Source organism: Orycteropus afer, unplaced genomic scaffold, assembly GCF_000298275.1.
Source record: "Orycteropus afer afer isolate SDZICR_OR568_19922 unplaced genomic scaffold, OryAfe1.0 scaffold00542, whole genome shotgun sequence".
Taxonomy (NCBI): Eukaryota; Metazoa; Chordata; class Mammalia; order Tubulidentata; family Orycteropodidae; genus Orycteropus; species Orycteropus afer.
The window spans coordinates 74329-88909 of NW_006922129.1; the positions used below are offsets into that span (position 1 = coordinate 74329).

The 14581-nt window shown below is 42.7% G+C and overlaps 1 protein-coding gene across 1 annotated transcript in view; it reads left to right on the top strand.

Moving 5' to 3' along the window:
• Window positions 1-14581, top strand: part of ITGAM (integrin subunit alpha M) — a 107385-nt gene that overhangs the window by 25614 nt on the left and 67190 nt on the right. The window contains 10 exon segments of the mRNA XM_042782959.1: window positions 411-514; window positions 818-888; window positions 1038-1155; window positions 4196-4326; window positions 4735-4880; window positions 6009-6162; window positions 7159-7309; window positions 7935-8008; window positions 8161-8290; window positions 8537-8679. Coding sequence (XP_042638893.1) covers window positions 411-514; window positions 818-888; window positions 1038-1155; window positions 4196-4326; window positions 4735-4880; window positions 6009-6162; window positions 7159-7309; window positions 7935-8008; window positions 8161-8290; window positions 8537-8679 — 1222 coding nt within the window.

A 14581-nucleotide genomic window follows, 5' to 3' on the forward strand; every position in this document is an offset into this window, starting at 1 on the left:
GTTTTTCCACTAGTTGGTGCCTAATCCACTTCTGTATAGTTCCTTTCAAAGCTCAGGGCTCCAGGATTATCTTCTATATCTCTGTCAATTGGTTTTTCTTTTCTTTGTTGAAGAGGGTCTGTGTCACTTGTCTGCCTATTCCTTCATCTTACCCAAAATTTTCCTGTGTTTTGCTTCTCTGATTCCTTCTTCTATCTCTGGGAATTGGAGAAGTTGGAGAGGTGGGCAGATACTACACCATGTAAATCTTCAAAGACTTCAAGGACTTCTCTGGGAATTGGAGAGTCCATGTGAGAATTAGCTCTCCACTTTCCTCTGAATTGTTGAGTTTATTCATGGTTGCTGTCTCTGCCCACATGTGAGAGTTCTCACTTGTCCCCATGGTGATCTGTTCCTATATCTCTCCACAGGGTGATGGTTGGAGCCCCCCAGGAGATAAAGGCTACCAACCAAACTGGTGGCCTCTACCAGTGTGACTACAGCGTGAACTCATGTGATCCCATCCCCCTGCAGGGTAGGTTACTGCCTATACCTGAGGTCCTACCTGTGCGTTCACCTGGACTCGACTTGCTGGGCATTCCTGTGCTCAGGGGAAGGGGGGTCCATGGCTGAGGGCTAAGGATTCCTGCCCCTCAGTCTTTTGTGTTGTCCACAGACTCCACCCTAGATACCCTTTGATGTTCCTTTCCCATGACCTATATATAGCCCCCTTGACTTCCATGTCTCCCAGGGCTGAGGTGGCCCCAGATCAGCTCTCCAGAGTCCTATTGCCTCTCAATGCCTCCAATGGTAACTGTGTTCATATTTGATTCCTCAGTCCCCCCGGAGGCTATTAATATGTCCCTGGGCCTGTCTCTGGCTGTCACTACCAAACCCTCCCAGCTGTTGGTGAGTTGGTCTGGGTCATGGGGCGATCCTTAGGGGAGGAGTTGGGAGCTCAGAGGCACAGGGATCTGGGGTCTTGTGGTGAGTAGAGATACTGGGGCAAAAGGATGGAAAGCAGGGGCAGCCCCTCCTACCGGCGCTCTGCTCCCCAGGCCTGTGGCCCCACTGTGCACCAAACCTGTAAAGAGAACAGCTATGTGAATGGCTTCTGCTTCTTATTTGGATCCAACCTACATCAGCAGCCCCGGAGATTTCCTGAGACCCTCAGAGGTAGGTTGTTATGGAAGAGGGCACAATTGGGCGGCATGAGATGGGAAGGTCATGGCAGGGCTGACCAGGGGCCTGTTCATGGTCTGAAGGGTGAGTTAGAGGTCTAGATGCAAAGGGGGGAGGGGACTGGGTTACAATAGAGAAGGAGAGGCTGGGGAAGGTGCTTGGCTTTGTATTTTAAGAAAAGTCTTAATGTAGCCCTTTGTGAGAGGGTAACTGGGCCACCTAATTTCAGGGATGTCACAAGCACTGTTCTTAGAATGAGTGCCTGAGTCTCCCAACCATAGTCTTTGAAGGTCTGGATGATGTAGGCCCTGCCCACCTCTCCAACTTCCCTCCCATCCCTTCCACCTCAGTCATTGTGTTCCAGCCACCCTGGCCACCTTTCTTTTGTAGTAACCACACCAAGCTTATACCTGCCTCAGGGCCTTTGTATTTACTGTTCCTTCAGCCTGTTCCTTCAGCCTGAAGTCCTCTTTTCCCAGGTCTCAGCATGGCTAAAAACTCTATCATCTCCACACAAATGTCACCTCTTCAAAGAAGCTTTCCCTAACTAACTTCTAATCATTCCTGCCCACTCACTGTTACTCCCTACCACATGCCTTACTTCAGCATCTTTATATGTACGTAGTCATATGTCTGCCCAGGGCCACTGGGAATACAGCTTCTTTTCCTGCCCACATGTTCTCCTGCATGATCTCATCCAGTCCTGAGGCTTCAGCTTCTTCCTCCACATTTCTCTCTTTAGTCTTCACTCTCATGAATTTAAAGACTGTATGTTTTTTTTTTTTAACTTCCATTTCTTTAAAAATAGATAATATTGCTCTTGGTTCAAAATTCAAAAGCACCAAAGGAGGATATATTGAAAACATTTCCTCCTCTTGGGTTACCCACTCCCCTATTTTCCTTCTTGAGCATCAGCCACTATTACCAGTTTCTTTTGATTTCTTCCAAGATGTTCCATATATTTACAAATATACAGGTATCTGTGTTCTGCACCTTGATTTTTTTCACTTTGCAACATATCTTTGAGATCTTCAAAAAATTTCCCAGGTCCTCTCCTTTGTATATTTTCTATATAAATGGTAAGATTGGTTTGTCTAGTTTTTTTTTAAAGTGCTTTTTATTTTCCTCCTAATTTTATTAATTACCATGTAGTAAAACTGGCACTTAACAACAACAACAACAGTAAAATTGGGAGCTCTGGTAGCATGATGCCTAAGGCACTTGACTTCTAACCAGAAGGCTAGCAGTTCAAACCCACCAGCCACTCCTCAGAAGGAAGATGGGGCAATCTACTTCTGTAGTGATACTGCCTCGGAAACCCAAGGAGGGGTCACTATGAGTCGGGTCCGACTCGATGGCACATAACAACAACAACAATAGTAAAATTTTCTTTCTAGTTTCATGAATTTGAACATATTTATAGATTTGTGAATACCACAACCATAATCAATTCTATTCCCCCCAAAAAACTCCATGTGTCCTTTTATAGTCAGTCTCCTCCTCCCCCCATCCCTGGACCCTGCAACCACTGATCTGTTCTCCATCACTATAGTTTTGTCTTTCAAAGGGTGTCATATAAATGGAATTGACTTCTTTCACCTAACATATAGCATATAGATCCATCCAAGTTGGTGCCTGTATCAGTAGTAGTTCATGCCATTTTTATTGCTGAGTAATTTCACTATATGGATTTATCACAGTTCCATTTACTAGCTCAACTACTCACCCACCGAAGGATGTTTAGGTTGTTTCCAGTGTTAGGCAATCATGAATAGAGCTACTCTAAACTCTTCACAGCTGTGGTAATTTTCCTAAAATAAAAGACAAATCATTTCCCTTCCTGTTTTAAAAACCTTCAGTGGTTCCCCACTGGCTAAAGGACAAAGCCACACTTCTTGGGCCCTTCCCAATCTGGTCTTTGCTTAACATCATAGTTTTGTCTCCATCCCCCTCACATACACTTACCTCTCTAGTACCATTTCTATTTCTTGTTCTGCCACTATCCTTTTAGGCTCCCATTCCCTTTATGGCAGTCAGAGTCCCAATCAAAACAGATGGCCCACTCCAATTAGGATAATTCAAAGACAGTTTCTTTACAAAAGGACTAATTATAAAGGTTGGGGTAGGGTCTAGGGGAACTATAAGGAGTGGTCCAGGAACTTAGGGCAAGCAGCAGAAAAAAGGTTACCACTCCTTAGCTGATGAGGTGAGGAGAAGGAGTGGTTACTAGACCCAGAAGGAGAGAGAGTTGTGGAGCAGGCCCCCTTGAGAAGAAAAGTGGTCTCCTGTCAGGGACACAGCTGGCCTAAAGCAAGCTTCCAGGGAGGAAGGCAAAGGGGAAATACCCTGATCTCACTCTGCTCCCTCCTTTCAGTCTCCTGTTGAGGCTCCTATTTGGCCAAATCCTACGGAGAAGCCAAGCTGAGGAGGAGGGGGCCCTGTTGATATGGTCCTTGTGGGCCATTCTTTTGGGTCACAGGGGAGGGTGAAGAAGGGTAGAAAGATTTGATGATGGGCCAAGGAAGGCATCCAGCACACTGTTATATGTGCTATGATCTCTTTGTAATTTATTTCTCCCTTCACACTCCTGGAAAACTGTTTCTTACTCTTCATGATCTGGGAGCTCTGGTGGCCTAGTGCCTAAGGCATTTAACTGCTAACCAGAAAGCTGGCAGTTCAAACCCACCAGCTGCTTCTTGGAAGGAAGGTTGGGCAATCTACTTCCATAGAGATACCACCTTGAAAACCCAAGAAGGGGGTGGCTATGAGTTGAATTGACTTGACAGCAGTGAGTTGTTTTTTTTTTCCTTCATGATCCAGCCCCAATATTACTCTTTTCCCAGATTCCTTCAGATAGAATTAAAGAAATTCTTCCACACTACTTTGTCCAGGCTTTTGCTTCACTTAGAGCTTGTATTGTGTCTTATTTATCTTTTTATTATGTTTGTGCTCAGCAGAGAGCTGATATACAAAAAATGAACATTGAATCTCTAATTATTTAATTAATCAATTCCTGTTTTCCCCTCTTGCCCAGAATGTCCTCAACAGGAGAGTGACATCGTCTTCTTGATTGATGGTTCTGGCAGCATCAACCCAAGTGACTTTCAGCGAATGAAGGAGTTTGTCTCAACTGTGATGGGCCAATTCAAAAATTCCAAAACATTGGTTAGGGCCAATGAATCCTCTCCTCTTTCAATTGCAGACATTGCCACTGGATTGTGGTTTTCTTTCATGAGTCTCTTTTCTGCTGTCTCTGAAAGCAGCCTCCTCATTCTTTTCAACCCTGTGTGAAGGCACCTTTGACCAATGGATAGGGGTTGGCTTGGAGGATGAAATCCACCTGTCCTCTCTAGTTAAGTTTTAGTACCAAGAAGAAGGAGCTATATGGCAGATCTCTGTCCTGGTGAGGCAGAGAGATTGAGGAGCAGTGTAGGGGAGGTGTCTGGAGGCTGGGTATTTTAAGATTTATGGAGGGCTTGCTTGGGTAAACAATATGCTTTCCTGGGTGGAGATGTCTGGAGGGGTGGAGGGAGTGGCATCTACTCCAGTGTAATGCCAGGTGCCCGTTCCCAGTTCTCTTTGATGCAGTACTCTGATACGTTCCGGACTCATTTCACCTTCAATCAATTCAAGAATAATCCTAATCCAAGATCACTGGTGACGCCAATAAGACAGCTGATTGGGAGGACACACACTGCCACAGGAATCCTCAAAGTAGTGTAAGGTCTTCCCTCCTTGGTTGGGATGGAAGGAGGAGGTGACATCATTAGCTGGCCTTTGAAGGGTGGGGGGAGTTCTTCAGACAGGGATGGGGTAAAGGATATTCCTAATGGGGGGAGCAGCTGTGGAGGGGCAATTGTGCATGGGATGGTCATGAAAAAGCAAGTTGTGAGCAAAGGGAGAAAGTGTGGGGAAGGTGGCTGGAGGGAGGCTGGGTCACTAAAGACAACCAGAAGGTTTAGATTTTATGTTGTAGTCAGTGAGGATCTATTGAAGGCGCTAAGCAATGGGGTTGGCTAAGGAACATGTGTGTGTGTGTGTGTGTGTGTGTGTGTAGAGGTGGTAGTGGAGTTTAGGTCAAAAGTCCAAGGAGATGGGCTGGAGAGCATGGCAGTGTTCCAGCAGAGGCTTGATAAGGGTTTTTTTTTTTTTTTTTAATTTAAAAGTAATAATAACCAAGACCAAATCCACTGCCATTGAGTTCATTCTGACTCATAGAGACTCCATTGGATTTCCAAGGCAGTAAATCTTTATGAAAGTAGATTGCCCCATCTTCCTTCTGAGGAGCAGCTGGTGGGTTTGAACTACCAACCTTCTGGTTAGCAATCAAATGCCTTAGGCACTGTGCCATCAGAGCTCCATAAAAGTAATAATACTTAGTCTAACAAAAAAGGAAGTCAAACTATACAAAAGCATGTTGTTGTTGTTATGTGCCGTAGAGTCGGACCCGACTCATAGTGACCCCTCCTTGGGTTCCTGAGGTAGTATCACTACAGAAGTAGATTGCCCCATCTTCCTTCCAAGGAGTGGCTGGTGGGTTTGAACCACCAGCCTTCTGGTTAGCAGTCAAGTGCCTTAGGCACTATGCTACCAGAGCTCCCTACAAAAGCATATAAAACCAAAAATGTTTCCTTACCATGCTCCTTTCCCACATTTTCATCCCCTCCCCTGGTGCTTTTGCAGGTCTCAGGCAGCCACATTTCAGTGACAGTCTCAGGGGAGACTGAACCCCTCCTGCACAAGTCCAGTTGCATCTGTGTCTGTGACTTGGCTGACATTTCCTCCCAAGCATTAATAGTATCTCTGGTTAGTTGCATTTGACTTTGTCCCTCTTCTTTCTTGAACAGAAGGGAACTGTTTCACAGCAGTAATGGGGCCCGGAAAAATGCCCTTAAGATCCTGGTTGTCATCACAGATGGGGAGAAGTTTGGTGATCCGTTACGCTACGAAGATGTCATTCCCGAGGCAAACAGAGAAGGGGTCATTCGCTATGTCATCGGGGTAGGAAATGTGACTCTCAGGCCTGATGCTTCTGTGGAGGGTTTCTGATTGGACACATCCTCCTTTCAATTTGCAAATATCAATAAAATCAAAGCAGGGCAAGGGTCACTGCTAGCCTATATACATCTACCTATATGAGTTCTCTATTGTCACAGTAATGCAGTAAGTAAGCACAGTAAGTAAGCCTGTAGGCCAGCTGGTCACCTTTTTTGGTCTCTGCTGGGTTCATTTAGGAATCTGTAGTCAGCTGCAGGTTGTCATGCCCTTCTGCTGATCTTGGCTGGCCTCTGTCACTTGTCCTGGGGTTGTTAGCTCTGTCTGTTGGATGTGGCTGTTGTTTGGCTGGAACAACTGGGGTGACTGGCTTTGCTCCCTGTAGTTCATTCTTTAATAGACTAGTCTGGGCATGTCTTCATGGTGAAGGCAAAGAACAAATGAGCAAGTAGAAATCTGCAAGTGCTTTTCCAAGGCTCTGCTTATATCGCATTTGACAACATCCGGTGACTAAAACAAGACACAGGACTGAGTGCAGAGACAATGAGTGTGACAGTTTACCCCACTAAGAGTAGGAAGGTACAACAAAATGTTTGGAAAAGGACTTGCATATGGGAGAGATGAAAGAGTTGGGGTGATCAGTTCAATCAAACCTTATGTCCATTAGAAAGAGGCATCACCATAGGTCTGCCAAGCAGGAACACCTTCATGTCAAGAAAAAGACTCCTTTTCTTCTTGGGGAAGGTCAACCCTGCACAAAAATGCATGGCATAGCAAATGGTCCAAAGGCTGCATTTAACCCCTCAGTTGCTCCCTTGGCACAGTGCCCTTGTGCAGCATACAACTTGCCCAACTGTGCTAAACAACCCTGGCCCAGGGGCCTTATGCTGCCTTCCCTTATTTGGCAAAAATATTTCAGATTTTTCCCTGAAGAGTTTTCTTTGCTGCATGACACTGCTGCCCCAGACAGTGTCTTATTTGACCTCTGCTCCTTGGTAACAGGTAGGAGATGCTTTCAGAGGTGAGAAGTCCCGCCAAGAGCTTAGAACCATCGCATCCCAGCCATCTTCTGAACATGTGTTCCAGGTGAATAACTTTGAAGCTCTGAAAACTATTCAAAACCAGCTGCAAGAAAAGATCTTTGCAATTGAAGGTAAGTCGGGGTTCTGTGTTCCCAAGACAGTGCCAGAGACAGTCTTTCATCCAAACACTTAGTCCTCAATGGAAACTAGAACCTCGTAACCCTTGGTATCCTGACCCTCAACATCAACTCTCTCCCTAATTCTTCCAGCTCCCAGTCATCCTGGCCTCTCTTGGTCAATTCCCTTGAAATTGAAGAATCTAGATTCTCATCTCTAATTTTGCAAGTGTTGGCTGGAGGCTGGAATTGGGAGGGTGGGGAAGCCCATACTGTATATTTACTAAAATTTAGATGTGATGCCAGCATTTATCTGTTTGGTTCACTTCTATATCCCCAATGCCTGGTACATAGAAAGTACTCAACAAATCTTTGATGAATAAAATAATTTTAAAATTGAGGAATTTCTTATACAATATGTATTTCTAGCTTCTCTTGGAAATATGGAAGATGAGGCACCTCAAGGACCATATTCCCACTTGGTAGAGCTGAATAGCACCCACCCCTTTAAAAGGCGCATATGTTTTCCACTTCAACACAATTTCCATCTGAGTCTCTTTTATCCAGCCACCATAGGCATTTGCATTTTCAACCCCGGTTCTAGACAATTGTTTAATGTAGAAAGTTATCCTCGTCACAGGTACTCAAACCGGAAGCACCAGCTCGTTTGAGTATGAGATGTCTCAGGAAGGCTTCAGTGCCGCCATCACTTCTGTAAGTGGCCCTCCATTAAGTTATGGGGGGTAGAGAAGAGGCACAAAGGTTTGGGGTTTTCTGCGATGGGTACTTCTTAGGTGGTACTCCTCTGATGGGCATCAATGGTCTCTCCTTTTTTCTCCCATCTTCTGTTCTAACCCTTTCCCTAGAGTGGTCCTTTGATGGGCGCTGTGGGGAGCTTTGACTGGGCTGGTGGAGCTTTTTTGCGAACTTTAGACAATAAAGCCACCTTCATCAACACAACCAGGGTGGATTCAGACATGAACGATGCTTACTTGGGTAAGCGAGGAAGGGAGGAGGGTTACTCTAAGAAAGAGCAGAATGTGGTGTAACTCAATTTGTGTGGATGTCATCTGACCTTTCATAGGCTCTTAGGATAGCTTTAAAGGCAAAAATCTCAAAGTTTAATTTTAATTATGTTTACAATGAAGAACACTGACCCTATCCACGGGCTGGGCCTGCTTGGCAGAGAGGGGGCAGGGTCTATGCGGGAAAACACTTCTCCCCTTAGACCATTGTCTTCAGGTTATTCTGCTGAAGTCATCTCGCGAAACCGGGTACAGAGTGTGGTTCTGGGGGCACCTCGATATCAGCACATTGGCATGGTGATAATGTTCAAACAGAATGCTGACACCTGGGAGACCAGTGCTTCTATCAAGGGAAAACAGGTGAGTGCCGAGTCTGGAGCATGAATGTGCGGAAGGTCCGTGGGGGCTGAGGGACGCCGGGATGGGTATGGCCAGATAGGATGCATGGCTTGTTGTTGTTGTTGTTATCTGCCCTCGAGTCAGACCCAACTCATAGCGACCCTCCTTGGGTTTCTGAGGCGGTATCACTATGAAGTAGATTGCCCCATCTTCCTTCTGAGGAGTGACTGGTGGGTTTGAACCACCAGCCTTCTGGTTAGCAGTCCAGTGCCTTAGGCCCTATGCTATCAGAGCTCCCAGGATGCATGGCAAAGCCTTGTAAAGGAGCCTGCAGAGAGGGCTTTGAGCTGTAGAGGCATAGGATCAGCTTTGCATTTGAGAATGTCATGTCTTCAGCTTTTCTAACAATAAATGACAATACTTGGTTTGTACAGAGTTCTCTACCAGTTTACCTGTACCCAGAGCTGGTATTCAACCAGTACATAACCAGTATAGTTATAGTAGCTATTAAAATATTGAAATATTTCTATACCTTTCAATAAATAGCTGCTTCCCTAAGATGCTCCCCCTGTCATAGGCACTCTGGTCCCTCCCCCAGAACAGTTTGGCCTTCCCCATGATTTAGCAACTATGAGGTCAGGCAGGACACCTCAGGGACCTCTGAGATCTACCCTAGCAAAACTACTAGATAGTGTGCATGGAGTCCCAGCTATTAAATATTTTGACTATCACCCTTGCACAAGCAGCATGGTAGCACCTTATGTGGAAACTGGTGTGTGAGGCAGAAATTTTTACTCAAAATCATCCTTGCAGATCCCTGAAACAGTACCGCACCCACAATATTGTGTATACAGTTCTGTGTCTGTTCTTTTAATTTTTTTATCAGTGGTTCTCTTTGGTCTGCAATTAATGCCTTACAGTTTGCCCTGACACCTGAGAAGCTAGTCCTAGTTCTTTAATAATAGTAAAATTCTTCCCATGATCCTTGCATAGGTTTAATCAATACATACTAACTGTAGATGGTGTCAGTGCCTGGTATATATAATGATGGGATGGGGAAGACTGTGTAGGGGAATTCCAGGAAGTTAAGTGTGGGTTTGATGCCACTTCTCAGTTTTGTGTGTGCAATTCAGGATTGCACGGGGAAGTCTGACTAGTCAAGTCCTCCACCCCACCCCCTCACGCAAAAGTAATCACACAAATTATGATCAAGAGTAATCAATTCTTAAACTAGGACTAAACCTTAAATGGTTGAAAACAGGAGGGCATCCACACAGGGCATTCAGGAAAGGCTTTCTGGAAGAAGGGACATGTAAGCCAAGAGTGACGTGGAGGAGTTAAAGAAGTGAAGGGTGAGGGAAGAAAAGGGCTAAAGGCAGGAGAGCCTGGGACAGAGTTCAGTAAGAATGGAGTTCAGAGTGTGTGTGTGTGGGTGGGGAATCGTGGGAGAAAACACTGAGAAGGAAGGTGGGAGGCAGCAACTTCTAGAATCTGTCTACTCCCTCTATTTCTACTGCCATCAATTTGGTCTAAGCCATTATCATCTCTCATATAGATATATGGGCCTCCCAAAGTCCAGAATTGTCCCCCCAATCCAGAGAGAGGAGCTCTGGTAGCGTAGTGCCTAAGGCATTTGACTGCTAACCAGAAGGCTGGCGGTTCAAATCCACTGCTCGGAAGGAAGGTTGGGCAATCTACTTCCGTAGTGATATTGCCTCAGAAACCCAAGGAGGGGTCGCTATGGGTCAGGTCCAACTCCATGGCACATAATAACAACAACAACGATCCACAGAGGAAGATGAAGTTTCTAATGAGAAACTGTTTATATCAGTCTTCAGTTTAAGATCCCTTGTAGACCACAGGCCAATACATCCTCAACAAAACATTAGCAAGTTGAACCCTACAATATATAAAAAGGATAATACATCATGACCAAGTATGGTTTATTGCAGGGAATATGAGGTTTGTTCAATGTTTGAAAAACAATCGATGTTGCAGAAATGGACAAGCTGATCCTACAGTTCAGATGGAAATGCAAGACTCCAAGAATAGCCAAAACTTTCTCGAAACAAACAAACAGAAAACAAAACAATGTTGTAGGATTTTCACTTCCTAATTCAAAATTTGCTATAAAGTTTTGAATAATCAAGACAGATCGGTACTAGCGTAAGGACAGATGTACAGATTAATGAAATAGAACTGAATCCAAAAATAAACCCATGCCTCTATGGTTAATTGATTTTCCTCAAGGCTGCCAAGACCATTCAAAGAAATAGTCCTTAACAAATGGTGCTGCAACAGCTGGATGTCTCCATACAAAGATTGATGTTGGACAGTTGCCTCACATTATATACAAAAAGTAATTCAAAATGGATCAAAGATCTAAATGTAAGAGCGAAAACTATAAGACTCTTAGAAGGACACATAGATGTAAATTTTTATGATGTTGGGTTTGGCAATAGCTTCTTAGATTTGACACAAAAAACACAACAATCAAAGAAAAAATAGAAAATTAAACTCCATCAAAATAAAGAACTTTACCATGTCAAAGAACACCACCAAGAAAGTGAAAAGACAAACTATGGAACAAGAGAAAATATCACATGTCTGACAGGGGTCTAATATCCAGATATAATTAAAAAAACTTAAACTTTTCTAATAAGAAGACAAATAACCTAATTAAAAATGGACAAAGGATTTAGATAGGCATTTCTCCAAGGAAGATATGCAAATAGACAATAAGCACATGAAAAGATGTTTAACATCATTAGTTATTAGGGAAATGGAAATAAAATCACAACGAGATACCATTTCACACTCGTTACAATAGCTAAAAGAAAAAAACAAAAAAATAACAAGTGTTGGCGAGGTTGTGGAGCAATTGGAATCCTTATACATTGCTGGCCTGAACGTAAAATGGTACCTCTGCTTTGGAAAACAGTTTGGCACTTCTTCAAGCATTTAAATATAGAATCACCATAGGACCTAGTGATTCTACTTCTAGATATATTCTCAAAAGAAGTGGAAACATATGTCCACAAAAAAGTTGCACATGAGTGTTCAAAGCAGTGTTATTTATCATAGACAAAAAGTGGTAACAATCCAAGTGTTTGTCAACTGATGAACTGTTAAAGAAAATGTGCTATATCCATAAATGGAATGTCATTTGGCATAAAAACCAGAAAAATGCTGATACATGCCACAATATTTAGATGAACCTTAAAAACATTTTTCTAAGTGAAAAAAACCAGTCACAAAAGATTGCATAATGTGTGATTTCATTTACATGGAATGTCTAGAATAGACCATAGAGACTGAAAGTAGATTAGTGGTTGCCAGGGGATAAGAGAAAAGAGGAATTGGTACTGGCTGGTAACAAGTATAAGGTTTTTTGGGGGGGTGATGGAAATGATGTGGAACTAGGTAGTGGTGATGGTGGTACAACATTGTGAATATATGAGAAACCACTGAAGTATGCAAAAGAATGAATTCTGTGTTATGTAAAGGAGCTCTGGTGGCACAATGGTTACATGCTTGGCTGCTAACTGAAAGGCTGTGGTTCAAAACCACCCAGTGGCTCCGTGGGAAAGATCTAGCAATCTGCTTTTGTAAAGATTGTTGTTTGTTTGTTGTTATATGCCATAGAGTGGGACCCGACTCATAGCGACCCCTCCTTGGGTTTCCGAGGCAGTATCACTACGGAAGTAGATTGCCCCATCTTCCTTCCGAGGAGTGGCTGGTGGGTTTGAACCGCCAGCCTTCCAGTTAGCAGTCAAATGCCTTAGGCACTATGCCACCAGAGCCTAGAAAACCCTATAGGACAGTTTTACTTGGTCACATGGGGTTGCTGTGAGTTGAAAACAGACTTGACAGCACCTCACAGAAACTTGTTACGTAACTTTACCTCAGTGAAACAAAACTACATGGAACTCTGCTGGCATAGTGGTTAAAGCATTTGGCTGCGAACCAGAAGGTGAGCTGTTTGAACCTATCAGCCGCTCCGTGGGAGAAAGATGAGGCAGTCTGCGTCCATAGATTTACAGCCTTGGAAACCTACGAGGCAGTTCTGTTCTGTCCCACAGGGTCTCTACAAGTCAGAATCAACTTGATGGTAGTGGGTTATTTTGGAAAAAAAACATTTTTAACTTACCATAGCTACGGGAGCTCTGGTAACCTAGTGCCTAAGGCACTTGACTGCTAACCAGACGGCCGGTGGTTCAAACCCTCTGAAGGAAGGTTGGGCAATCTACTTCCATAGTGATACTGCCTCGGAAACCCAAGGAGGGGTCGTTATGAGTCGAGTCCAACTTGGTGGCGCACAACAACAACAACAACCATAGCAACAGACTGGAGAAGAAAAAGAAATACAATCAACTTAATAGATACAGAAAAATAATTTGACATAATATAAAATCCTTTTATAATAACAACTTGTAGCAAACCGGGAACTAAAGGAACCTTCCTCAACCTGGAAAAGCACATATAAAAACTTACAATTAACATCATATGTAATAGTGAAAGAGAGTGCTTTTCTCCTAAAATTGGAAACACAACAAGAATGTACACTTTAAGTATTTCTATTCAGTATTGTACTGGAAGACCTAGCCAGTGCAATAAGGCAAGAAAAAGAAAAAGATGACATACTTGACTGTATGGAAAATGCCAAATACTCTAAAAACCTACTATAAATAATAAGTCATTTTAGTAAGTTTGCAGGATACAAGATCAATATATAAAAACCAGTTGTATTTCTATACTAGTAACAAACTATCAGGAATTTACATAAAAAATCAATATCATTTACAATAATACCAAAACTCATAAAATAAACCCACTGCCATCTTCTGACAGCTACCCTATAGAACAGAGTAAAACTGCCCCACAGGATTTCCAAGGCTGTAAATCTTTACAGAAGCAGATTGCTTGATCTTTCTCCCATGGAGTGGCTGGTAGATTTGAACTGGTGACCTTCTGGTTAGTAGCCAAATGGTTTAACCACTGCACCACAAGAGCTCCTAAGCCCATAAAATATTTAGGTGTAAATCTAACAAAATATGTACAATGCATGTATGATGGAAAGTATAAAACACTGATAAGAGAAATCAAAGCCCTCCATGAATGGAAAGGTATATTGTGTTTGTGGTTTGGAAGACTCAATTCTGTTGCTAGATTTCCCCAAATTGATCTATACATTCAACACAAAACAAAATCCTAGAAGGATATTTTATGGAATCAACAAACTGCTCCTAAAATTTATGTGGAAAAATTAAAGGAAGTAGAATATTCCAAACAATTTTGAAAAATAATTTAGATAATGACCTCTTTGATATTTAGTGAAGAACTCATACATTATGACTTCAAGACTTAGTATAAAGTTACAGTAATTAAGAAGGTGACATTGGCAAAAGGGAAGACACATGGATTAGTAGAACAGAATAGAGTCCTGAAATAGATGGATCCATTTATAGTCAATTGATCTCCAATAAAAGTGTAAAGACAATTTGATAAGGGTTTTTTCAACAAATGATGGTGGCACAATTGGACATCCATAGGCAAAGAAACCCAACAACAACAAACCAAAGCAAACCTCTACCCATAACTTACATCACATAAAAAAATGAATTAAAAATAGATCATAGAGCCAACTGGAAAATCTAAAACTATAAAACTTATTGGAGAAAATTTTTGTGACCTTGGTTAGGCAGAGTTCTTAGACATAACACTGAAAACATGATCCATAAAAGAACAAATAATAAATCAGACTTAATCAAAATTAAAAGTGTTTGTTTTGTGAAAGATACTACTAATAGAATGAAAATACAAGCCACAGACTGGGAAAAATATTTGAAAAAATTATCTTTTTGGTTTCATATCCGACAAAGGTATTAGATCTAGAATATATGAAGAATTCTCAGAACTCAAT